Source organism: Pavona decussata, unplaced genomic scaffold (genome assembly GCF_977016875.1).
Source record: "Pavona decussata unplaced genomic scaffold, jaPavDecu1.1 SCAFFOLD_468, whole genome shotgun sequence".
Classification (NCBI taxonomy): domain Eukaryota; kingdom Metazoa; phylum Cnidaria; class Anthozoa; order Scleractinia; family Agariciidae; genus Pavona; species Pavona decussata.
Genome location: NW_028145806.1, coordinates 2358044 through 2385659, shown reverse-complemented (window position 1 = coordinate 2385659; position 27616 = coordinate 2358044). Strand labels below are relative to the sequence as shown.

Sequence of the window (27616 nt, the reverse complement as noted above, 5' to 3'; positions counted from 1 at the left end):
AGATGCTTTAAACAAGAATACTGTACCTTCACCCAACAATTGTTGTCAGATTGAGAATACCATTTGAAAAACCATATCCAGGGGATTTTCGCTACAGCTTATTAACGTATAAGTATTTTAAATGAATTAAGAATATCGCGCTGTGCCTGATTTAAGGAAGCATAGACAGTATTGTCAATGTACACAAGTCCATAAACCAGGGCGTACCCAATCGATGAAAATCGATGATCGGAAAATCAATCGATCAATCGATGCCAATCGATGTATGTTAGTTAATTGGCATCGATTGGTATCGACCAATCGATGACCAATCGATAATCACACAAAAGTGTTCATGAATCATCGATTGTCATCGATTGGGGTTTCATATTTTCTCTAATCAAAAAGATTACTTCAATGTATCACATCAAAAATCGAAGTTATTTCGTACGCCATTTTGTCCATCTGTCAATTTTAACTACGCAATGGTTGCGTCGTACCTAGATCCGATGCAAAACTTTTAATTTATTTTTCTTAGTATTCCAACAGGTCTCTGCCCACACGGTGAGAACATGGAATTGTCAGTAATACCAGTCAGTTCTATCCAGAATTCTGAGAATTACACCGAGCTGAGATTGCGTGTGACGTAGAACAGCTAGCGTACAACACAGTCAAAATACAACAATCAGCTCAACAATGTGTTGCTTTGGAAGTTTTAAATCATAAACATAACTGTAATTAAACACAATAAAACATGAATAAAATAAATTCACAAATGATTACGCATGTTTTGTATTTTATCTCTTTATTCATTCCAGTTCATTCTCAGTTCAGCGTCAGCTGCATTACAAATCTGGTTTAACTAGTATCCTCTTCCAGCGCGTACTGCCCTGGTGTATACGCCTTGGTTCTCTCCAAGCGGCGGTGATTTTGAAACCAGGTGGATACCTGTAGAAGAAAAAAAACAATATGCTTTAGTTATTATGAAATTATTCCCATTATTAGCATAAATTCTACTTTTTTCAGTTTTTTTTTTACACTCTGCGCAACAGTGACCCTGGCCGCAACTACAATAGTCACTGGCGTGGTGCAACCACGCACAGACACTTGGGTAACACCAACTCACCCACGTGTAGGGAAGGTGTAGCTGATTTTTCAGTCATGACTTCAATAAGAATTTCCCTTCTGGTTATCCTTTTTCTGCCGATTTTGAATACCTTTGGTGCACCTCACACGAGCCTTAATACTATCCTGAAGCAGCTTAATTCTTTGGGATGTTCGATTTCTTCGCCAGACAACTTTGAAAGCAGTTTAAGATGTGATGCTTGTCAAGTGACTCTAAGTTATCCGCAGAAAACCCATAAAGCTGTTTGGATGCTAAAACGGCATTCAAGGGAGGCGGTTCATCAAGTGAAAGCTGGTTGGATACTTGACAATGAAAACAATGTGAAACGATCCAAGCCGAGAGGTAAATTTTACTAATTTTAGCACTCATTTTACGTTTATAAAACATCATAATACCTGGTCTTTTCCGAGGCCCAGTGACGACGTCAGACGCTCGATCATCAAGCTTGTCGGCAGCCCTTTTGACGCTTTATATACCGTGTCCATTGCTGCCAGCTCCATTTTGTCAAACGTCTTCCTCTTTTTTGGTCCACTGTTTGGATCTGTTTGAGCGGTTTGGGCTGTGTCTGTGCTCTGCACAGCCTGCAGGCTCAGCTCGCCCTTACCTTTACTTCTCGCTGACGGTGGAGAAAACCAGAGAAAATCAGAGAAAACACATGCAAAAAAACCCAGAAGTAACGAAGTTAATATGTGTAATATTCAGGATATTTCAGGGGTTTTTTTGGGGGTGTGGCATTTCCTATTTCACACGTTTTACTTTGCGGTTATTTACTTTTTCTGGTTTTTATTAAAAAACCCCAGGACATAGCAGTGATGTGGTCACAACATCGCCTTAGTAATTCAGTAAAATAATTATACTCACCTTTCCTTTCTAGCAGGTTTTTTTGTTCGTCCTCACTCGCCAAAAACTTTTTCATGGCTTCCCACGGTTCTCTTCCAGCGCTGGATGGGAAAGTAGAGGGCGGGTTATTCAACAGCGTGGATAACGTGCCCTGCGAGCGTCGGACGATTTCTTTTGCAAAAAATGCAACTGAGATGGTCGGGTGTTTTTGAATGAAACCTCTTACGGCCTTTGCGATCGTAGATGGAGTTTCTGTTTCAGCCACCTCTCCCTCGCCTGCTAGATTTAAACAGATTTAAAGAATGAAGTGATTGATCGGATTTTAATAAACTGAAAAACGGCTACACATTTTAGCTTGCTTTGAAAGTGCTGTTGGACTTTATAACCTGAGTGAACTTACTATCGAAAACCTTGCCGCCACATCCTTCTACAAATTGGAGCACTTTCTCCTTTTCCGAGGCCGGTATTTCCACAGAGATCTGCAAAAAAACGTGACGGTTATTAATAAGTTTTTGCCGGTTTCGCCATGAATGAATCTGATGAATCAGTTCAGTTCAATGATTGATTGCGAGTACCAGACTGACCTTCAGCTTAGCAGATTCTTCGCTTGCTTCAACTTGAACGATTTCGTTATTATTCACAGTGACTGTATTATTAGCCATAATGACCTTGACACAAAACAGCAGTAAAACAGAAATACGTTCGCAGAATACCGAATTTGTTTTGACCGCTCGACTGATGAAATCTGACGAACTGGAAAGAACCTGAAAGAACAGCTGACGACATCCAACACCACGTGTTTCCTGAGCGTTTCCTGCAAAAACAATTGATTAAAACGCATCCGCGGTGAAGCATGACATGAATTACGAAATATGAGTGGCAGAAGACACAACGCAATCAGTGCTTGGTCCTCTGTTTAAGTTAAGAGGAGAACAAAAGAAGATTACTCTTGAGCTTGAAGTGACTCATATATTCCATTTCTACAAGTATTGACACTGTCTTACTAGGAATTTAAAACACTACTTCTCCCCAAGATCAGTGCTGAAGGCTGCATCCAGTACATCATTCGATTTTTTTTAAAGCCAACACGATGCAACGACGACCAGCTTTCCATGTAAGACATGTAACGACATATTACATGAAGACAAAAAAAAATGAACAATCCTGATGTTTTCGTTTCTAATAGTTTTAAATTTGCTAATATTTTTTTCTTGAAAAAGGGGATTGAATTTTTGTGAGCGAATGATGGAATCTTTGAACTACTGTGCTGGCAGAAGTTCCTTGATCGCAAGATCGCAAACTGGAAAGACCACCGACCAAACTCAACATCTGTGGAAGTGATTGACACATCGTGCAAAGAAAACAGCCCAATTTTCGGTATTCCTTCCAAAATATAATTTTGCTTTTTCTCCGAAGGCATTTATGCATATGACATCTAGGGATTACATGCTATAGGAAACTAGTTATGAGGGGATTTAGCCAAGAAGATTTCAAATCCCCTTTGAATGCGATTATTAGCACAAATGAGGGACATTTTGCGCGCAACGTATGTTACAACCCGACGGCCTTATATTGTTTAATGCATATCTGAAAATTGATTTTTCTAAGACGAATTTGACAACAACTCTCGAATTTTACTTTTATTATAACCTTCATTATAGCCTTGCTAAGTTACATGTATGATACGAGGAAACATGTACTTTGTAGGGTGACAAAAAAAGTAACTGCAACAATTTCGTTTAGTTTATGTTCTTTGCCGATGTATCTCGGCTCCAAGTTTGCAGTTCGTGGTCCAGTACTCGCTTCACCGTGAGAAGCAAACGTTTTTGCGATGAGAATATGTAGTCTACAATGCAGGTCAAAAGTAGTTGGGACACCTGTCCAATAATCATGTATTCCAAGTAAAGTTGGCTTTTTGGGGTCACAATTGGAGCGTACCACCCCCCTCCCCCCCAAACAATGTTGGAAGATGCAGATAAACAGTATTTTTGTTGAAATCTGTGTTGTAGTGTCAAATCTCAACATTGCTTGAGGGGGTGGGGGGAGATTATTTCAGTAGTATCTCGCTAAGTGTCCCAACACTTTTGACCTGCATTGTCTGAAAACGACTAGTTGGGAAAAAGTGCTGTTAACGTGGTCAAGGGATACCAAGTTTCTGGCATAACTATAATACGGAATTTGCGACGGTAATAAACGATGTTTGGCGTGACCAAACGAGTGTACGAATGCGCGCGGACGGCGTTCTAGTGAAATTTTGACTAGTGTGACGTTATGTATATGCATTCGAAATGACTTAAAACTGCGCTGTTTATTGGAAAACGTTTGGAGTGTTAGTTCTGTCAATGTTTTAGCGTGAAAAGAAGTGGAATATGGTTTTCACAAAACAAATAAAACAAACAAGCAGGTTAGCTAGGGATGCGTTAGAAGAGATAGAGGCTGAATTTCATGAAATCCCTCCGCGTTCACCGGACCTAAATCCTATCGAGAACATATTTCATCTTGTAAAGAGATATTTAGAATCCGAAGCAATATCTAGAAATATCACAAGGGAGTCGTTTGAGGAATTTCAAGCTAGAGTTTTAAGAGCTTTTGATTGTATTTGTACTGAAACTATAGATAACACAATTGCCAGTTTGAACAAAAGGATAGAAGCTATCCTTGCCTCTAAAGGCGGTAGAACCAAATATTAATCACGCAATGCGGAACTGTGAAAACTGAACATGCTTTATTATTTACACTTCAGTATATTCTGTGAATTTCTAAAGCGTGTAAAGTGTAACTTCATTTTCATGCTATCTGAGGAAAATGCTTGTGTAAATTGTAATTGTCACTTTGTAAAACTCGTGACAACGAGAAGTTTATCACATGCGTGACATTTGCATTTTGTTGACGTAAAGAACTGAACATTACTCACTACAATACTCACTTTAAATAGTGGAGATTTATGCAAATTGAAAACGTATTTGACATTAAATGAACACAAATTTAGAAAGTATGTATGTTTTCTTTAGTTTGAAGAAACTATTTCTTTCATTATATGAGTTATTGCGCATTTTCAACTCAGTACTCAGTAAAAGCACAAGAAAAGAAAGCTATTAATTAGCTCTTTATATAAAACATTCAATTTACTGAGTAATGTTGTAAACTCTATTCAGACACGTTCCTTTGGAGCGCATTATACAACAATTGTTTTTATATACTCAACAAGAGTAGCCGGCCATAGTTTATTTTTAAACACTGTTCTTCATTGATGCGAAATGAATGCAAACGTTACTGAGTATTGTCGCGAGCATCATGTCGCCGTCAGTCAGCAATGTAAACATTGCTAGAATTCTCTAGAATGAATCGTGCAAAACAATGTCCACAGGGCGCGATTTCTCGCTGTTCACTCTGTGAAATGGGCTTCCAGAACCGGAAAAAAGACCATCTAATGTCCATCATGTTTGTGTTTGTCTGGTCTATTGCACCGGCTCTAATGGACAACACTCTAAAGAGCTTTCAGAGCCGCGCGCTCACAGTATAACACGATTTCTATGTAAACAACAGACCTTGTGGGCAGCGGATGGCATATCCGATTTAATAAACAAAACACCACGTTTTGAACTCTTTGAAAGTGAAATAAAGCTCATCGTTTCTTAAGCGTTACAACAGTGTGAACATGCAAGTTGTTATTTTTTACCCCGACTCACTGATCTGCATGGTATTCATTTGTCTATCTTTTTCCTGATATACACCTGTTGCGCCTTTCCCGTATCCATACTCTAATATGACAATACGAAAAGTGCGGCAATTGAAATTCCTTGTATATTGTTCACAAATATGTTCTTCTTGCTTACCAAACAAGAGTTCTCATAAGAATCCCCGCTTTTCATCGACCAATAGGCCACAAACCCGATCTCTTTCAAATACTCACGTTCAGACAATGCAGGTCAAAAGTAGTTGGGACACCTGTCCAATAATCATGTATTCCAAGTAAAGTTGGCTTTTTGGGGTCACAATTGGAGCGTACCACCCCCCTCCCCCCCAAACAATGTTGGAAGATGCAGATAAACAGTATTTTTGTTGAAATCTGTGTTGTAGTGTCAAATCTCAACATTGCTTGGGGGGGAGGGGGTGGGGGGAGATTATTTCAGTAGTATCTCGCTAAGTGTCCCAACACTTTTGACCTGCATTGTAGATTGCCGTCTTGGAGTTACTGTAGCGATTTGGAAGTCTAAAATCCCCGGTATTCAAATTCATCCGCCAATCTTTCTATTCCTGATATTCCAATATTGACATAAGCCATTGTTTTACTTCTGACATTTCCAAATTCTTCAGAACTCTTCTGAACAAGAATTTAGGAGCAATTCTCCCACGCACCTGCAACGTACACCTTTTTTAGATATGCGAAAAAAGGCTGGAAATAAAATTAGACTTGTTGACAGCTGTCAAAGTTGTCTGGCATTTGCCTCTGATTTTGTTTGTGTAGTCATGCAATATTATTTTTCCAAAGCAATCGAGTGGAGTTTCTAATAAGAGAAAAAGATGACCTGCAGTTGCCTCTAAAGGAACCTGCGTGATTTTCTTTTTAGTCATTATGAGTTCCTTGTTGAAAAACCTTCTCACGGATACCTTTTACGTTTTTTCGCCTTGTAAACAGACACCATCCAACAATAATCTCCTTTGAAGATCTTGCCTGTGATTGGTTAGAACACAATAAACATTCCAGACATATTTTAGGTGTTCACGGTAATCTAATCACGGCTGTAATAATAATAATAATAATAATAATAATAATAATAATAATAATAATAATAATAATAATAGCAGACTAAGTTGATGCTTAAACAGAATGTCTTTCTACTTTGGCACTGGCCGGCTTATATATTGATATCATGCTTGTTTACCTCCTGTTGGTCAAAGAGAAAGGGATATTTCTCCTTGACCTTGAATAGCAAGACTGTTTTTTTTGTGAGATATTCCCGGCGAAAGAATACGTCAACTCCATTTTGTGAGAAACAAGGTTGTATCTCTTGTCTCTCTTTTTGAACTCTTGCTGGAGCCATATGACGTGTTTGTTCTGTGATGTTTGATCCTCCCCTTCTATGTGTGGTGGTGGCCACTTAACAATCCCTCTCCTGATTGCCTTTCCTGGCTTTGTCTCCTTTAGAGTTCCATCTGGATTTTTCCTTTTTCTTGCCATCACCAATTCTTAACTTCTTCTTAAAGTCAATAAATTTAAAGTAATTTGCAATGTCCCCAAACAGCAACTCCACTGAAGATCGGACAGAACTCATGGAAGAATTGTATGCCTCCATCTGTAGCGTTAAAAGAGCATTCTGAAATGGTGCTTGAAGATGTATACGAAGGGGATAGAGGGATCTCCATAAATACATAGTGGGTCGCCAACTGGTGAAAACGCAAACGCTTGTAGATTGGCAAGAAGGTTAGAGTCGGCTAACATTCCTGCATTGTGCTTCCTTCCCTCTGAAAGGAACAAACAAATAAAAAGCATCAGAAATATGGACCTTTGTTCTGCGAATTAATTAATTAATTAATCGAAATGGTATGGAAATTTGTTGCACATGTTTCGTAGGCTAATTGACCAGAATAACTATATTATTTTGGAGCAGAATAGGAAAGAAATCTGGGATCAAAAAACATTGAATGGCTGTCTTCAATCAGCCTGATTAGTTTTAGGGCCCAATATGTAATGTTTGGAAACATTCACAGACTCCAAATGTCAAGTGTTTCTGAATCGGTTCTGATCTCATAATTCGTGACATGAATTGCGAGTTGCAAGTATCGCACACATATTCGATCTTCCTTGAGTGGGAAAGAGTTTGAATCAGAGCTTGAAACTTGGAACAAAAAAAGTTCTTTTCTTCTTCTATCAAGATATGAGATTTAATTTAGAGAAGATTACATACTAAAAACACTTTTATTTTATTGAAAATAGGCATTAGTTTCGAGGCCATTTTGAGTAGCGCACACAAATCTGCATGCTTTAGAAGGCAGCCAGCGAGTTTGGAATGTTTATTGTATTAATTTTCTTGCGAGATGGTTGGTCTAGGTTTGTGTAAAGTTTCAAGTTCATTGGGTTATTTTACACCGTGAACGGGGCTTTGTCCTCTGACCTAAATTTTCGCGATTTTCATCGGCCCGTGACCGCACCTAGGCCGCATTTCAAACTCTTACAATTTTCTCAAAAAAATAAAATACCTTGGAACTTTAAAATATGATTTTCGAAAACAGTTAATCCAAGGGTATCTTCAGGCGAAATATAGGAAATTCGACCAAGCAGTCGCTGAAATGCAGTTCCCGATTCTTACAGGCAGCCCCTCTTAAGAACTCAACAGTCGAATGGTCATACCCGTCAAGAAGGAAAATGAATCTATCGGCTCAAACTGGGGTTGGCAGGTTTTGCTTTGGCAAATGGGTTGTTTGTTGGCGGGCTGGCTTGATTTACTCCCTGAGGCACAAAAATTACAGGTTGTGCTTATCTGGTCACCGTTGCACTTAAAGCAGGTATGTTTGAAATTGCAGCCAGGGCAAACCAAATCACGATGAAATTTGAAGCAAATACCGAAGGGAATTCCATGATCAGCCTTCCCTCTAGGACCCTATGTAATCCCGAACTCGGGTGATTTGCTGGCTGAGGTGCTAGAATGCGATCGAAGCCACAACTCACTATGAATTATGCCCCACGGGAGTGAAGAAACATGGGACTGACGAATAAACCGAAAATTCTCATCATAGAAGCGCCAATTGTGACCCCTGGCTGCTAAATCATGAATAATGGAACCATATTTCATAAGAGCGGGAGACTCAGTGGGGTATTTATATAAACCCAAAAAATACATGAAAACTGCTCAACCAGGATTCAATGGAAGAAATCTTCGGTGGTTTCTCAGCCGGTTCCAAATAAAGCGAAGGAGGCTGACCCGATTCAGTGCTACTAACAGTTAGCTGGTAAAGACTGCGTAGCCGGCTCAACGAGAAGGGAACCAAAGTCAACATATTCCTGATTCCATATTTTGGCACAGATCTTTTCGGAGATGGGAGCATCAATAGACCGACTCGAAGAGATGAAAAGATCAGGGGGCTCATCTGGTGATAATGCTGGTTGGGCGGTCACAACTGAAGATTGCACGGCACTCTCCAAACTGGGAAGGGAAGTACTTGGTGGACATAAAGGAATGGAAGCAGATGCTGCTGGTATCTCCCTGACAAAGGTATTGGTCGAAATTGGTGTTGATGATGAAGGCATGGACTGCTCTTGTCAAAGGCGTTGCGTGAATGACGTTGATGGAAGGGCACTGGTGCTAATTGCACTATTAGCACTGTGTGGTCAACCCAGTGTCTCATTTTGCCGCAGCTGTTTGGGTGCAGCACTATTCTCCACATCACTCTGGGAGCGTTTACCTTGAAGTCCAGCTGATACACGAGGCATAATGAACCTAAGAGAAATAAAGAAATGGAAGACAAGTGAGGGGGGGAAGGGGGACACAATGTGTTGATGGCAAATCAATGGAAGTAAACCAAGGGACCAAGCCATGTCAGACCAAAATGGTTGACGCAATTCGCAGCCTGTCCCTAAGACACAAACGTGAAAAAGGACGAAAGTTAAAACAAACCACGCGTACTAACAGAAGTTGAAGGCCAAACTGCACTCATCAAACAATGTAACACAAAAACCGCTAGAAGAGGAAAAGCCAGCATGAACAAAGTTGAACAATTCTAACTAGTCATCTGCCTTCAGAACTAATTAATTACAAGTAGCTTAAGGCCTTTAAAATAGCACCGCGATAACTGCAGTACAAGTATTGGCCTCGGGCGTTAAGGTGGACTCCATCCCTCAAATAAAAATCTTGGTCCGGTCTTGCAAAAGCCTTGTGGTACCAAGGGAAACACACTCTAAAGGGTCCAGCACAACATCAAGGTATTGCTGAAGAACCCTAGCGCGGTCCCGGAAAAACGGGATGTAGCGTAGATTCGCCTCGTGGAATAACATGGGAAACACACACCACCGCAACCAAAGAAATACATTTTTGAAGTCACAACAAGATATTTGATAGAAGAACCAACAACTTAGGGAGCGGCTGAGGTCAAGTTATTTGTGCTGACTTCTAAAATGAGTTGGTGAACCACTGGCAAATCATAAGATTTTATTTTTTCAACCGTACGTCCACCAATCCCATGTAAATAAACCTAGGCAGTGCTAAGAAGACCAAAGGTACTTGTGGCCCGAACATCAAAGTTGTTATCCAGATAAATTTTTAGGCATTTTACAAAAGAATGACCAAGAATGAGAACCTTGGGAACACTCCCCATGTTACAAGCCGACGTAGAATATACAGAAAAGCAAAGCAAGGAAAAAAAGCGTTCCTGAAAAGTGGACACAGCGTTCAAATGAAAACTGCACTTGTCGGATGTCAAGTCAGAATGGTAGTGGAAAGATAGCCAGATGGGACTATAACGTGGCCCATTCTTGGCGCCTGACTGGGCCTCTCCGAGATAATATACCAGATAAACTTTATATGGAATTGTAACTTAAGATTTAATTAATGGAAAAATGTTTTTCAAATGGCAAAGATGTTGTTACATAAGAGATAAGATGAAACGTGACTTACAACTTAAGATAATACACGTGAATCAGCATGAAAGATAAAAATCCAATTTGTGCCAAATATTCCATTTATTGCGTGGCCTCAAGCGCTAAGCGGCTTGCAAACTATTCTGGAATTTGAACTACATTCCTACATTGCGGACTCATTTAGGATTCAAAAACCAGATGCTTTAAACAAGAATACTGTACCTTCACCCAACAATTGTTGTCAGATTGAGAATACCATTTGAAAAACCATATCCAGGGGATTTTCGCTACAGCTTATTAACGTATAAGTATTTTAAATGAATTAAGAATATCGCGCTGTGCCTGATTTAAGGAAGCATAGACAGTATTGTCAATGTACACAAGTCCATAAACCAGGGCGTACCCAATCGATGAAAATCGATGATCGGAAAATCAATCGATCAATCGATGCCAATCGATGTATGTTAGTTAATTGGCATCGATTGGTATCGGCCAATCGATGACCAATCGATAATCACACAAAAGTGTTCATGAATCATCGATTGTCATCGATTGGGGTTTCATATTTTCTCTAATCAAAAAGATTACTTCAATGTATCACATCAAAAATCGAAGTTATTTCGTACGCCATTTTGTCCATCTGTCAATTTTAACTACGCAATGGTTGCGTCGTACCTAGATCCGATGCAAAACTTTTAATTTATTTTTCTTAGTATTCCAACAGGTCTCTGCCCACACGGTGAGAACATGGAATTGTCAGTAATACCAGTCAGTTCTATCCAGAATTCTGAGAATTACACCGAGCTGAGATTGCGTGTGACGTAGAACAGCTAGCGTACAACACAGTCAAAATACAACAATCAGCTCAACAATGTGTTGCTTTGGAAGTTTTAAATCATAAACATAACTGTAATTAAACACAATAAAACATGAATAAAATAAATTCACAAATGATTACGCATGTTTTGTATTTTATCTCTTTATTCATTCCAGTTCATTCTCAGTTCAGCGTCAGCTGCATTACAAATCTGGTTTAACTAGTATCCTCTTCCAGCGCGTACTGCCCTGGTGTATACGCCTTGGTTCTCTCCAAGCGGCGGTGATTTTGAAACCAGGTGGATACCTGTAGAAGAAAAAAAACAGTATGCTTTAGTTATTATGAAATTATTCCCATTATTAGCATAAATCCTACTTTTTTCAGTTTTTTTTTTACACTCTGCGCAACAGTGACCCTGGCCGCAACTACAATAGTCACTGGCGTGGTGCAAGCACGCACAGACACTTGGGTAACACCAACTCACCCACGTGTAGGGAAGGTGTAGCTGATTTTTCAGTCATGACTTCAATAAGAATTTCCCTTCTGGTTATCCTTTTTCTGCCGATTTTGAATACCTTTGGTGCACCTCACACGAGCCTTAATACTATCCTGAAGCAGCTTAATTCTTTGGGATGTTCGATTTCTTCGCCAGACAACTTTGAAAGCAGTTTAAGATGTGATGCTTGTCAAGTGACTCTAAGTTATCCGCAGAAAACCCATAAAGCTGTTTGGATGCTAAAACGGCATTCAAGGGAGGCGGTTCATCAAGTGAAAGCTGGTTGGATACTTGACAATGAAAACAATGTGAAACGATCCAAGCCGAGAGGTAAATTTTACTAATTTTAGCACTCATTTTACGTTTATAAAACATCATAATACCTGGTCTTTTCCGAGGCCCAGTGACGACGTCAGACGCTCGATCATCAAGCTTGTCGGCAGCCCTTTTGACGCTTTATATACCGTGTCCATTGCTGCCAGCTCCATTTTGTCAAACGTCTTCCTCTTTTTTGGTCCACTGTTTGGATCTGTTTGAGCGGTTTGGGCTGTGTCTGTGCTCTGCACAGCCTGCAGGCTCAGCTCGCCCTTACCTTTACTTCTCGCTGACGGTGGAGAAAACCAGAGAAAATCAGAGAAAACACATGCAAAAAAACCCAGAAGTAACGAAGTTAATATGTGTAATATTCAGGATATTTCAGGGGTTTTTTTGGGGGTGTGGCATTTCCTATTTCACACGTTTTACTTTGCGGTTATTTACTTTTTCTGGTTTTTATTAAAAAACCCCAGGACATAGCAGTGATGTGGTCACAACATCGCCTTAGTAATTCAGTAAAATAATTATACTCACCTTTCCTTTCTAGCAGGTTTTTTTGTTCGTCCTCACTCGCCAAAAACTTTTTCATGGCTTCCCACGGTTCTCTTCCAGCGCTGGATGGGAAAGTAGAGGGCGGGTTATTCAACAGCGTGGATAACGTGCCCTGCGAGCGTCGGACGATTTCTTTTGCAAAAAATGCAACTGAGATGGTCGGGTGTTTTTGAATGAAACCTCTTACGGCCTTTGCGATCGTAGATGGAGTTTCTGTTTCAGCCACCTCTCCCTCGCCTGCTAGATTTAAACAGATTTAAAGAATGAAGTGATTGATCGGATTTTAATAAACTGAAAAACGGCTACACATTTTAGCTTGCTTTGAAAGTGCTGTTGGACTTTATAACCTGATGAACTTACCATCGAAAACCTTGCCGCCACATCCTTCTACAAATTGGAGCACTTTCTCCTTTTCCGAGGCCGGTATTTCCACAGAGATCTGCAAAAAACGTGACGGTTATTAATAAGTTTTTGCCGGTTTCGCCATGAATGAATTTGATGAATCAGTTCAGTTCAATGATTGATTGCGAGTACCAGACTGACCTTCAGCTTAGCAGATTCTTCGCTTGCTTCAACTTGAACGATTTCGTTATTATTCACAGTGACTGTATTATTAGCCATAATGACCTTGACACAAAACAGCAGTAAAACAGAAATACGTTCGCAGAATACCGAATTTGTTTTGACCGCTCGACTGATGAAATCTGACGAACTGGAAAGAACCTGAAAGAACAGCTGACGACATCCAACGCCACGTGTTTCCTGAGCGTTTCCTGCGAAAACAATGAATTAAAACGCATCCGCGGTGAAGCATGACATGACACTGCATGACAGGCATAGAGACTAGAAAAAAAATGTTTTTTGCAACAAGGTAAACTCCTGCTTCACTGATCGAGTAGATCAGAGTTTTTTTGGAAGTAAAACGAAAAGGGTTTTGAAAGTGTTTACAAGGGCTTTCAAGGGTTTACAATCGTTTTTAAAGTGTTTGGTGTTAAGGGTTTCAAATGCCCGTTCCCCCCCCTCCCGGGTTCAAATGGCCAGTCGAGTGAGTGAGTAAGTGAGTCACAGGGATAACAACCTTGCTGATTCTGAACACGTTGTGACTTTCATCAGCTGCTTTGATTTGCCTGCGGGGAAGTTGAGCAGAAAAATACTTGATCCAGTTGATCAAATTATTGTTCTCAACAGGATGCAGAGATATGACAGACTTTTTTTCCAAAACGAGCAAAGGAACCTCTTCAAAGTCTTCCTCATCAGGAGTACATGTCTTACCAACAACAAGACCAGACCAAGAGAGGACCTTAGTATCATCACTGTTGGCAAGCGACAATATTGACAAGGTTAGTTCAATACCTGTTTATTATTGTTATTATACAGTGTATTATTCGTTCATTAAGAACAGTTTAACTTAGTATTTCTTAGTTTTAATAATGACCTCCATTGGGTCAGTAGTAATGTTATACAGTACTACTCTTCTCCAGTCTTCTCAGTACCCAACAGCACAGCTCGTAATTTCGCCCACCTTATTTTGATCTGATAATTTTAACTTTTAGATCGAGTCAAGGACAAAAGTTCAAATTGAAAAAGAACTTGGAACAAGACTCGGAAGGTCCATTGCAAAGTCCAGTACATCTACAACAACGCAACGCAAACCTGATAAAACTACTTAGGACATTTCTGTAGAGGAAATAGTGAGGGATAATGTTGACAAATTCCAACGGGAACAATTGGCCATGGCAAGAAGTGTACAAAAAGTAATTTTGTCGTCTACTCTAGCATACGTCAGAACCGCGGCAACTATTGGTCCCGAAATTCTAACTACTTTAAGTACAGAGGTAGAAAAGTTCGAAGAAAAAGCTTTACGAGAGGTCAAGATCGTTCTCGAAATGTCACAAATATCATCAAGGGAGGCAACAGGATCAAAAGCTGTACAATGTCTGTTGCAAGACAGGGTTGAGTATTCCGCACTTCTTGATATGTATCGCGCAAAAGTACGAGATATGCAGACACAGTTAAGAGATAAAGAAATTGCGCTTGAAGAACTTAAGGCACTAACGGAACAAAACAATATTAATCGTGCTGTTCCTGACATAGCTATTAAAATTGCTGCTATGATGGAAAATCCTGATAAAGACTGTTTAGTATTGGCTTCCTTACTTAAGAACTTGATTCACAATGGAGGCACGCCAGTTAAGCGATGGAGCGATGAGACGAAATCCCTCTTTGCAACCATTCTTGACTATGGAGGTCCAGCGTTGGCCAAAATCGTTAAGGATAAAATTGGTGGTCCCAGTTTAAACATGATGTACCGCACAGCAAGGTGTAACTATGCCATTCCTATTAAGTTAGAGGAAAACGCCATGAAACTAGCCGCATCATTTTACAAGAAAATTGGCTATAATGGCGTTTTCCAGCTGGCGATCGACGCAACTGCGGTCATTCCCACCCTGCGCGTTAAAGGTAATAAGGTGATAGGTTTGGCAACAGAAAGTGTGTCCTCACTACCGCTCAAGACATTATAGATGTAGTGAAGGATGAAAGTAACGAAAGGGCTAAACAAGCTAATGCATTTTTGCTGGCACCACTGCAAGATCACGTACCGTCGTTTGTTTTGGCTATCAGCCCTGTTTATAAGGGTCAAGACCACGCCCTTGTGAACCACTGGTTCAATCAAGTCGCTTTGTGGGGATCGCGTAACGGTATGAAAGTAGTTGGATTAGGAGCGGATGGTGATTCCAAAGTCCGTAAATATTATGTCGATCGCTTCAAAAAACGGGAAGAGGACAGAAACGATATTGTCAGTCTTCATTATAACTCCTTTGAGTTCAACGTTGTAGTTGAAGACTGTCAGAACATGGATATTGATACTTCCGTACCAACCCTCATGTTCCTAGATTGGCGACGTCTAATAAAAAAATGGCGCAACCAACTACTGAACGTTAAACGCATTCTCATTATTGGCGAAGGTACCGCTCAAATAGAACATATAATAAAGGTGCTTGAAAAGGACAGAATAAGATCGGGTCTATGGAAAAGTGACGTTTTCGTGAAAGACAAGCAGAACGTCAATGCGGCCATGAGAATTTTACGGAAAGAAGTCAGGGTTTGTATGAAAGAGTGGAGTGATAAGGAAACTCTTGCGACAAGAGCATACTTGCAAATGGGGCAGTATTTGCTAGAGGCGTATACGGAGAGGGAATTGACTGTGCAACAACGCGCAAAGCTTGCCTGGGCACCTGTGACATTCCTTCGATATTGGCGAGCCTGGTTAAAAATTGAAGGATACGATGCTCATCAAAACTTTATTTCACAGCAAACGTTTGATGATACAATTCTGGCGGGACATAGCCTCATTCTATCAATGAAGATGTTTTCGGTGTATTTTCCGAATCATGTGTTTCATCCTTGGACATTCGGTTCGCAAAAGTGCGAGGAATTATTTGGAAAGTTGCGATGTTTCTGTCGAGGGAAGCCTAATTTATCCTTGCTAGACATGATAGATTTCTCAGGAAGAGTGCAAAAATTAGAAGAACTGAAATTGGGAGTAGAAAAAGAGGCTCAAGACATGCAACTGCCGCAATGGCCACAAAACATCGACGATGAACTTAAGGCGGGCATGATAATGGCAGAGAAAGAAGTTCTGAAGACGTTAGAGCTTATAGGTATGTTGCCAGCTTTAGTCAAAGGAAACATCCTTAAATTAGATGGCGATGACATTATCAATATAAATACTCCCGAGTTTGGAACGTTTGCCGTATGGGACGCACCTGATGAGAATGAGGTAATATCTAGTGAGGATCTATTTGATTTAGACAATGAGGTGCTTTTAACTGCCATTGAAGATCATGGAAGCAATCATTTTAGTGCGTTGGTAGATTTGGCCGCGACAGCCTCTTTAGACACTGATCAGGATGAGGAAGACAAAGATGACGATGAAGACAGTCCTACACATTGTTCATTCTATAAAGAAAGGAAGTGCAAGTACCTAGATAAATCGTTTATCCCTCCCAAAAACACTCACTGGGTGGGATGCAGTTATCCTACTTGCAAAGATTGGTATCACGAACAGTGTCTCTCTCTGCAATTCGCAACAGACAAGGAAAGAGACGAGTATACACTTATCTGCCCCAAACATACCAACATCAGGGAACATTTTCGTGACAAATTGGTAGCTTTAGAGTCAGACAAGCATTCACTGGTGGACGAAAACGTTATTCTCGAGCCCCTGCCAAAACGCCTTCGGGTTTACCAAAAACCAAAAGCGCAGAACGTCAAACCGATTACTCTATTCGTCCAAATTATGTAGAGCATGAAGGGCAACATTACCATATGGCAGAATTTCTGTCATTGCAGGAAGGTAAAGTATACCGTCCTGCCACATCACGACTTGCACGATGGATGGAGTCGGCGAGAAACGATTTTTATGAAAAAATCGAAAATCTCATGAACCCTCAACGCGTCGAAACTGGTACTTACATCAACGACATCGTTGCATTGTGGATTCCATCGGAAGGATTACAAGTTGCCCATATTGTCAGGATTGTAAGATCACCGTCTCTAAAATCAAACTTTCCAGTTTTTGAATGGCGATCAGATTCCAAAAAAAGAGAAAAAGTTACCATTTGCTTTAGGGTGTTAAACTATGAGAAAAAAGACTCTCTTGGGTGGGAATTGGAAACTACTCCCACCTATCGTTGGTCTGAAGTTCATACCATCCTCAAAGTAGTGGGAAAGGTTAGTTGTTCACAGCCTAAATAGCCGATATACGTTGATTTGACGGATATTTTAAAGGAATTGCCACGACTGCAGAAAATGGACGAAGAGAGGAAGAAAAAAGAGGATTTGCGATGAAAGAGATAAAATAAAACAAGGCAACCCGAATGATATGACCATTACGTTATTGCGCGAAATTTTGGACGAAATGGGCGAGCCGTACAAAAAAAGTTGGAAAAAAACGGTCCTGATCGAGAAAGTTATAGCGGCAAGGGAAAAAGCAAACAATATGACATGTACAGCCTCCGCTACAAGCACAGTTGCTACTGGTCACGAAAGCACTACAAGCCACAGTTTGGACACTTCTGCCGAGTCTCTCACTGCAAAAGCGAGTACCTGCTCTTCTTCTTCCACTTCTTCGCGGTTTTGTCATGCACGTAAAATTGTACAGCCTTCAAAGTTTATCTATTATTTTGATCAAAAAAAAGAAAGAGTGATCCACCTGTTACTGCTTTTACTGTTTATGATTGATCTGATCAATGCGTACATGGCAAACGCGATTTACCTTCACGTCATTAACACACTGATGTCAATTCAAGCAACACTTATTTTCGAGGAACTAACTTGTCTGTTTTCCGTACTCCTTGCACTGCTGCTGTTGTTGTTGACCTGTTTTATGTTTGCGCAAGTAAATGTAAACCGCTTTTGTGGCGACAGTTACAGTCTAATAGACATGGGTTCTACTGTTTATGCCGAGGCCGGGCTACTAATGTGCCACTGATTGCTCGAGGTACTTTTTTGAAAGCGGTATAAAACTATTAACATCATTATAGTTTGAAAGTGAATTCCTGTAAACTGGACTTCAAAGTTGCAAACAGTTGACACTTTTGGCCACCCCGTTCAAAATTAATACGGCTCGTTTACACAGGCGATTTTGGTGCAATTTCCGCGATTTCCACTGCGTATTTTCTCGTGATAGTGCTGCAACGAGTTGCGATTTTGATCACTAGCTAGAATGTCTACGAAACGTGGTAAATGCGTAAACACGTCTTAAAAAAAAGATGATGTCGTTTTCGTCGTAAGGTCACAACGCCTTGTGATAACAGGTAGAATTTGAGTTGCAGCGCAAGCGAGACAACAATGACCAAAAGTCGCAACCGAAATTGCGACAACAATTACATCAAAAATCGCCTCTGTAAGTAAACTGTAAGTGTTTTCACGTTATGTTCTAGATGTTTGGGTTTCAAAGTTCAAGTTTATTGGTTTTTTTTTTAATAAAATCAGATTGTTGTAACTTTCATCGAGCACAAACCAGAGGAAAGGACGGGAAATGCGAAAAGACAAGACGCATGTGTATTCTATACAGCTATACAACTTTATTCAGTTAAGCAGAATTAAGCTGATTATCTGTCAAGTTGTAAAAAAACCTCGATCTTCTGCCAATGATGTCATTGTTTTCGTCATTAAAATGCATCAAGAGACTCTGCCTTTGGAAATCATGACTGAAAATAACAATAATAACCAATAGATGAAAATTGTTAAAGAATCGATGCCAATTAATCGATTGATATTGATAATCGATGACAATCGATGCCAATTAATCGATTGATATTGATAATCAATAACAATCGATGCCAATTGATCGATTGATATTGATAATCGATGACAATCGATAATCACACAAACCTGGACGATCGATTGTTCATCGATTATCAATATCAATCGATTAATTGGCATCGATTGTCATAGATTGTCATCGATCATCGATTTCATCGATTGGGTACGCCCTGCATAAACAGAGGATTTTTCCTTGAAATGTGCAACGGAATCGGATGATAATACGTATTGCTGAAATCACTGCTATACACTAGTTGTCCAATTTGCTCGTTTCTCCTTGTTACTCTCCTGTCCACATTTTTAATGACTATATTCGTCAGTGAAGCTTTTTACATCAAAGAAAAGTCATTTCCGCAGCCATAGCACTTTTTCACCTTGGTGGGTGTTACCACAACCTCATACGCATTAGGTAACGTACAAGCATTCCACGACCGAGCCTGTGCTTGGTGCAGCAATGCTGGTCCAATTGGCGGAACAGTAGGGGCACCTGCATGGGTAACAATGAGAAATTGGAGGCAAGGATGTTACTTGAAGCTGTTGTATGCCAAGCTGGATCTGAAAAGGCAGGTGCACTGATAGCTGGGGAGCCAGTATGCAAGGGGATCCTTGTAGCAGTGTATATTGTGACAGCATTTGCAAGGGTATCTGCAGTGCTGCAGGGGACATCTTTAGTGCCATAGGTGTCACAACATCTGGTTGCTGGAGCGTGGGAGTAGTGTTAGTCTCACTCTTTTTAAGCTACTTCTTCGGATTCCGTTTTGATTTTGTTCTACCGCTAGGACGGTTTGACGATTGAGGGTCAATCAGTAAGCCGTGTTTTTCATTGTCATCCGCAAACATCTCTTTTCCTATGGATCAGGCTTTATTTATCTGGCTAGCATGTCTCCTCCTCTGCCGATCAGCAAAGGAAGGGCCACTTCCACCCAATGCAGAAGCGGACTAGTAGTTTTTTAGTTCAACATTAAGCAACAAAGAATCTTGCGTGTCTGCTTGACATGCATCCAGCAGCCATAAATTGGGCCAGTCTCTGTGTACCCAACCAGCGTGGATCACCTCTGCTTGATTCATCTGTGGTGCATCCTGTACAGCAAATGCGTGAAAAATGAACCCACCTCTGTCGTGCCACCAAGAAACCCAATTTTCAAAGAAAGCTCTGTCTTCTTTTGCACTGACAAATTCGTCCACGGGTCCCTTTGCAGATTCATAACCTTCCACAGTCATACTATGCAACAGTGTATAGCAAAGTCCCTTAAACTTATCATAAAAGCCCTTAAACTTCCGCCCTGTCTGGGTCTAGTTTTTGTGCTTTTTTATTACGATACTCTTTGAGGTGGAACTCACACGATTTTATGAGGCTTGCATTGCCATAAACCCTCCTAATGCCTCCTAGGTTCACACCCACCATATCGCTACACCAACCAATTGTATTGAATTTTATTGAAGGATCGTTTGCAGTTTTTCCCAGTGCCTCGTTAAAAAGCATCCAAAACAAATCAACATTTGTTGTATCCTCTCTCTCTGTTTCCATGATCGCCAGAGGGATCTGCTTTCGTAACAATGGATGATATACTGATGTAGTTAAGCTTATAAAACCCCTGTAACATTTTCACTTTCCGTAAAAAGAAAAAACAGAATTAGTTTTTCATAAAATCCTGGCCTTCTTTGTCCATGCTTAAAGCAATTTTTGCTTTTGTAGAACTTGTCTTGAAGACAAAAGAGGGCTTGTCAGGATTTCCTCTTCTGTCATTTACCTTACAAATACGTAGCAAATCCCGTTTATCAGAATTCACTTTGAATGAGACGATGGCCTCAAAGTTATGGCCAAACAGCTCAATGTCTCTTTTAACCTTCTGCTTTATATTAGAAATACGTTTTTGTCCATGCTAGCAGCGGCTTCTTTCTCAACCTCGTCCCAGTCCATTTCTCACTGAAAGTTGGAAAGAACAAAGGTAGGTTGTCCCTGACCAGTTGCTCGACAGTCTTGATGTCTTTCTTCTTCTGTATCGAGGTAAGAGGAAATGTGTGTTCTCCAATGTGACAGACAGTAACCTTATTTTTCCCTACGTACACCGCAAGGTACAAATTCGCCTTCACTGCAGCATCTTTTGCACACCTGTTTCCCGCCACACTTTTTTTTTCACACTGAGTGGTGTTGGTTACCCTGAACTGTATCTTATACATTCACCTATGGAAACATGTTTAAGTAAACGTAGTTTTATTAAACACGGTTTTACAAAATATATTTAATTATAGAACTTTTCACACCAGACACGCGTTAACTTTTTGTGTAGCCTCCTTTTGATGTAAGATGTTGCCAATAAAAAAATTGTAAACAGCATGGCGGTCAATGCATTTAATCGCAGTGTTCCGGCTTTATTATTGCAGTCACGGCTAAGAGAAATGGTAAAATTATCCAAAACCGAGAAAGGAGTGCACATAGACGACTTAATCATTATCTTCGTCGCAGACGTCTTGTTTCCTCTTTGTTTTTCTGTTTATCACTCGATATCTGCCCCAGCATGTACCTGTTTGTCGTGTTTGCACCAAACCAAGATCCCAGTTGTTTTGGGAAGAGACGTGCCAGGATTGGAATGAAAGGGATTGGATTGAGAACTTCCGAATGTCTTAAGAAGCATTCAATTGTCTATGTGTGGAACTTTCTCCTCATATCTTGAAAAGGGATACAAATTTCAGGAAAGCCATCGCAGTGCGTCATCGAGTTGCGATAACATTATATTGGCTTGCGGACACTGCTCACTATAGAACAATTGGAAACCTATTTGGTGTTGAAAAAATCCACTGGTTGTGGTATTGTAAAACAAGTATCCAAGGTAATTGTGAGAATTCTTCTACCCAAATACATTTATGTTCCCCAAAATCGACGGGAAGTCCAAGATAAGATTGATGGTTTTAAAAGTGCCACAGTCGATGGTTGTCATCTCCCCATCATTGGACGCCAGCAAAGTCCAGATGATTATATCAACAGGAAAGGATTTCATTCGCTAATCCATAAAGGACTAGTGGATTGCAATTATCGTTTCCTTGACATATGTGTTGGATGCCCGGGTAAAGTGCACGATGCACAAAACTCTCCACTGTTTGCTCTGTGTTGTGCTAGAACTTTCCTTCCACTCGACATGTCCGTGATAGGAGTTCCTCCTGTTATATTAGGTGACTCAGCTTATGCTCTTAGTGATTGGCTGATCAAACCATACAGAGATCGTGGAAATCTGACTCCTGAGGAAGGCATTTTCAACGTAAAACACAGCACGACTAGAGTGGTTGTTGAAAATGCCCTTGGTCCATTAAAGGGAAGGTTTAACAGCAATTCTCCAGGAAAGTGAAGCAAAGTTGGAAATGAAAATTTTTAACCCCCCTTCATTTTTTGTGTGGAGGTAGGTTACCTGGAGGGATGAACAAAAACAGCCATATTTGGATCGGAAGGTGTGACGTTGCCATGGTAACCACACTTGATCATGTCAGCCTGAGGTCTATGTTTTGACCAAAAAATTTACTCTCAAATAGTAAAAATTAACGAGTCTGGTTCTCGAGTGCATGGGAACCAATTCAAATGAAATTCATACAGATGGTAGAGCCACTCTCCCAGTTTATAAAATTTGCCGTTAAAGTGATTTGGGTTTTATAATCAAGAAGACAATGTTTGTATTACTATGTTGCCTGTCAGCCATTTTGACAAGCAGGAAAAACAAGCACAACCATATTCGTAATTTCTCCGAAAGTACTATTTCCCAAAAAACAAAAATAGCAGCAGAGCTTACATAGATATTGAAGTTTATAAATATCATAAAATCTATTTGGGGAAAATTATATTCTGGCCATGGGTGTTGAAGACATCCGAGGCAAGTTGCAAAAAATTGCAAAATTGGCAATGTTGAGGGCTCCAGTATTTGGCTCAAACAGGCTTTAGATAGAGAATATCAGCTTCAGAGGTTTTTTCATTCATCTTGTCTGTGATCTATATTTGGTTGATTAGGTTTTGGCCAACAAATTTGATGAAATATAAATTGAAACAAAGCCTATATTGCAACTTTTGGGAATTTCTTCAGGATGCTTTTGTCGTATAGGATGGGTCTCTCCTCAGTTCGCTCATTCCATTGTCTTGACCAAATCTTGCACAGACTCTAGCGGAAAGGGCAAATCTAACTGGCTAGCCTCGCCGAACATCTCCTCTTAAACCAAAGATGATGATGCATTAACCCGAATAAAGAACAGTCGAACAGGTCAAACACAGTCGTGTGTCGAGTATCAAAATAATTCATCAATACAATCCATCCAGGAAGTTAAATAGATGCATCAAGATCAGAACTAAGCAAATGCATGTCTGCGACGATTCTGAATAAAGTCTTTGGCTAAATCGAGCCGTACATTCCGTGGTGCATGGTTGAGAACCAAAGAAATCGTTGTTTACGACCTGTTTACAACCAAACGTATGTAGACCGGAAATGCGAGGAGCAAAACTGCTGACCGGATGTCATGGTTTAGAATGTGATATACCCGCTTTTTGTTTTTTTGTTTGTTTGTAGGTTCAGATAAAGCGACATTGTCGCAATGGCATTGTCTCTTCTGTAGATATTTTTGGTACAATTCATCATTGATAGAGGGATAAAAGGATGACTTTTGATCCGCTTTTATGACTGTGTTAGAGTGGTGAATAGAGACGACAAAATAAAAGCGTTTCACTGATCATTTTACGCAACCACACAAGCCGCCCATGTTTCCTATCCTGGGTTTGTTTGTTTTTTTAATTTATTGTTTATTGGATGTTAAGGATAGCCTGCATGTAAGATAAATCGCGGATCTGGGGCATTAGCGTACACATTAGAACTTACGAAGTTGGAATTTTATGACCCACCTCTCCTCCAGAAATAAACAAGTCTTCTCCAGGCCGATAAATTTTCACATTCAGTACCTAATACCAGCCCAAATTTTGGCATTCTTTCTGTTTGTTTATTTATTTATTTGTTTTTTTTTTTTTGGTGGGTGAAGGGGTGACCAGAAGTACATTTGCCTGTTGATCTAAAACACTGTAAGGGAAATTTGCATATCATCGTGCAAAGTGTATCCTGGTCGGGACAATGGAAAGTTGTTCTTTTTCAAATACCAAAAGGGACGTTTGTGAGTGCAGTGGAAACAATATAAAACTCAGTGAATGTCAAAGGGATATTTCCAGGCATGTGCAAGCCTACGGACTTGGTATAAACCGTGATGAAATCAGCGACTAAATGGATCTTATTCTTTGCCATGCAGGTAAATAAATGTAACAGTGCACGTGCGAATTTTTCATTCTCTTGTCACGAATAGTTAATCATAACTGAATTTGTAATTGCATTTTCACAGTCTAAAAAGCAATTTTTTTGGGGGGGTGCAGCTATTATGATCATGCGTTCAAATTTCACGCAAGCTTCAGTTCAACTTCATTTCCTTTGTTTTTGTTTTCATTCGGTTTTTCTGTTTTCGTTTTTTTTTTGTTTTGGCTTTCTTCACCATTGCCATTGTAAAACAACCCCATTGCAAGAGGATATCATTACACTTACAATTACACCCAGTGTTACATCCCGTTACCTTGGGTTACATCCGGTCAGCAGTCGTGCTTCTTGGACTTCCGGCCTACGCCTTCAGTTTATGCACCATTCTTGACTTGTCGACTATCGCAATATCTGACTCGATTTTAACCAAAGACGTTACTTTGGATTATTCAAAGGCATGCATTTGCTTTGTACATTGATCTTGACACATTTACTTTACTTCCTGGTGGTATAATATTGATAAATTTAGGTGCTCGACGGCAGAAATCGCAAGTATTACGGCCATGTTTTGGACCTTGTCAACTATTCTTTGTCAAGTGTATGCATTCGGGCTACTTGTATCATCATCTCTGGTCTGAAACACGGCAAACTGGATATTCGATGGGAGTAACTGTTAGATTAGAGTCTACGCTAGATTTGGTCAAAAAACGGAGGGTGGGAAGTAGAGACACTGGAGAGAACCATGCGACAAAAGCATCCTGAAGAAATTCCCAAAACGTTCAAGGTAGGTTTTGTATCAATTTATATTTCATCAAATGTGTTGGCCAAAACCTTATTTACTAAATGTAGGTAGCAGACAAGATGATAAAAGGTACTTTTGAAGCTGATTTTCTCTCTCTAAAGCCTGTTTGAGCCAAATTCTAGAGCCCTCAAAATTATCAATTTTTCAATTTTTTGCAATTTGTCCCAGGTGTCTTTAGCACCCATAGCCAGAATATAGTTTTCCCCAAATTGATTTTATAATATTTAGAAACATCGATATCTGTGTAATCTCTGCTGTTAATTTGGTTTATGTGGAAAGAGTACTTTCGGAGAAATTACGAATATGGTTGTGCTTGTTGTTCCTGCTTGTCAAAATGGCTGACAGGCAACATAGTAAGACGAGCATTTTCTTCTTGTTTATAAAACCCGAATTATTTTAACGGAGTGGCTCTACCATCTGTATGAATCTCATTTGAATTGGTTTACATGCACCCAAGAACCAGACCTGTTTACTTTTACTTTTTGACAATGGAACTTTTGCTCAAAACATGGTCCTAAGGCCCGACGTCATCTAGTGTGGTTACCATGGCAATGATACATCTGCCGATCCAAATATGGTTGTATTTGTTTATTCCCCAAGGTAACCTACCTCCACACAAGAATTGAAGGGGGGTTAAAATTTTTCATTTCCAACTTTGCTTCACTTTCATGGAGAATTGCTCTTAAGAGCATTGGTAAGAGGCTGGACCTCAGTGTTGAAAACTCCTGCAATGTTATTGCCACTTGCTGTGTTTTGGACAATTACTGTGAGAATCTACACGAATTCTTCGTTGACCAAAGGCTCAATGGTGTACATGTTTATGCTGGAGTTTGTCCAGGTGATCCAGACCAAAGGCAGAATATTAATGCAATTGCAATAAGAGATGCTATTAAAAGATTTTTAATATAACTAAATATCCAATACCACATAGATTACGTGTACCCAAGTGCTGGACATATGCATCCCTATCAAGCAAAGAATTTAGCCTTTCCACAAATATCACGGTATATTGCCTAAATATCTGTATGGAAATTCTCAAATTTTGAATAACTGTCTAAATATACGAGAATGATATATAAATCAGTAAATGACACAGGCATACTCCGAAAAAATCCGAGCGGGCCTGTCAGGAGTCAAACCCAAGACCTTCTTATTACTAGTTCGGATGCTCTACCACTGAGCTACAGGAGGTTAAACTTGAGGTTCATGGGACAAACATCCAGCATACTGCTAGGATTGGAATGTCAATGTGTGGCATATGCGCAATGAAAATGTGATGGAATATGTTAAGTCTGGTGAATAACAAAGAATGATGTATAAATTATCATTGTGAATGATGAGAATGATGTATTAATCATTAATTATAAGATTCGATTCCTGATAGGAGCACTCGGATTTTTTTCCAAGTATGCCTGTGTCATGTACTGATTAATACATCATTCTAATGTATTCACCAGGCTTAACATATTCCATCACATTATTTCCATTGTGTCTAAATATATTTGTTTTAAAAGTAAACCGATTTTGAATTACTGGTTTTCACTGTCACGCCATTGAAAAAAATTGAAACCATTCCATGAATGAAGTCAAGATATTGACATTTTATACATGATAAATAAATAAGGAATCCGTCCAAGTGTCAGATCTGTGCAATAATCCGTCCTCAAGTTATTTGACAAAATGTTCCTCGCAAACACAGGGAATTTTTTTCAATTTCCAAACTGGGTTAAAAATGGTAAATTTTTGGGTTATATTTGTGATTTCAGTGGGAATTTCCCAAACTGGGAAAGTTCTACCAAAACCAATCTTGAGTTTAATATAACCCCAAGAATGGGATTATACTGACCCAACATTATCCCAAGAATGGGATTATACTGACCCAACATTATCCCAAGGATGGGATTAAACTGACCCAATATAGCCCCAAGAATGGGATTATAGCAACCCAACATTATCCCAAGGATGGGATTAAACTGACCCAACATCATCCCAAGGGTGGGATTATACTAACCCAATATAACCCCAAGAATGGGATTATACTGACCCAATATAACCCCAAGAATGGGATTATACTGACCCAATATAACCCCAAGGATGGGATTATACTGACCCAATATAGCCCCAAGAATGGGATTATACTGACCCAACATCATCCCAAGGATGGGATTATACTGACCCAACACAATCCCAACAATGGGATCATAGTGACCCAACATAACTCCAAGAATGGGATAATACTGATCCCCAATAATGGGCTAATATATCCTCAGTAATACCCTCAAGAATGGTACAAAAAATGACCAAGCAACCTATTTTAACTCCAAATAATTAACCCATGCTAGTAAATCATCAAGCTAGAATGACAAATCACCAACAAAAAATACTAACAGTAACATGTGATGTTTAATATTGCACTTGGATTTTAGGTTAACTATCCATACAATACTACAAACATCAAACTCTTCTTAAAATGTCAAACAATAATAATTGCAATCTTGTAACAGTATTGATCCTATA

The 27616-nt window shown here is 39.8% G+C and overlaps 2 protein-coding genes across 3 annotated transcripts; both read right to left on the bottom strand.

Annotated features, from left to right (window-relative positions):
- Positions 1-331: 331 nt before the first annotated feature.
- On the bottom strand, positions 332-2360 carry LOC146450447 (uncharacterized). The gene is made up of 3 exons (XM_085100539.1): positions 1967-2360; positions 1501-1721; positions 332-927 (listed from the first exon to the last, which is right to left on the bottom strand). The coding sequence occupies exons 1-3, from the start codon at positions 2019-2021 to the stop codon at positions 838-840; spliced, it is 366 nt and encodes a 121-aa protein (XP_084956665.1). The 5' UTR covers positions 2022-2360; the 3' UTR covers positions 332-837.
- Positions 2361-10903: 8543 nt separating this feature from the next.
- Positions 10904-13405, bottom strand: LOC146450446 (uncharacterized). Of its 2 annotated transcripts, none has more exons than XM_085100421.1 (4): positions 13061-13405; positions 12683-12940; positions 12217-12437; positions 10904-11643 (listed from the first exon to the last, which is right to left on the bottom strand). In XM_085100421.1, the coding sequence occupies exons 2-4, from the start codon at positions 12735-12737 to the stop codon at positions 11554-11556; spliced, it is 366 nt and encodes a 121-aa protein (XP_084956547.1). In that variant the 5' UTR covers positions 12738-12940; positions 13061-13405; the 3' UTR covers positions 10904-11553. The 2 variants fall into 2 exon arrangements, with proteins under 2 accessions (XP_084956547.1, XP_084956548.1); XM_085100422.1 differs by having other exon boundaries at positions 12683-12937; positions 13061-13132.
- Positions 13406-27616: the final 14211 nt, after the last annotated feature.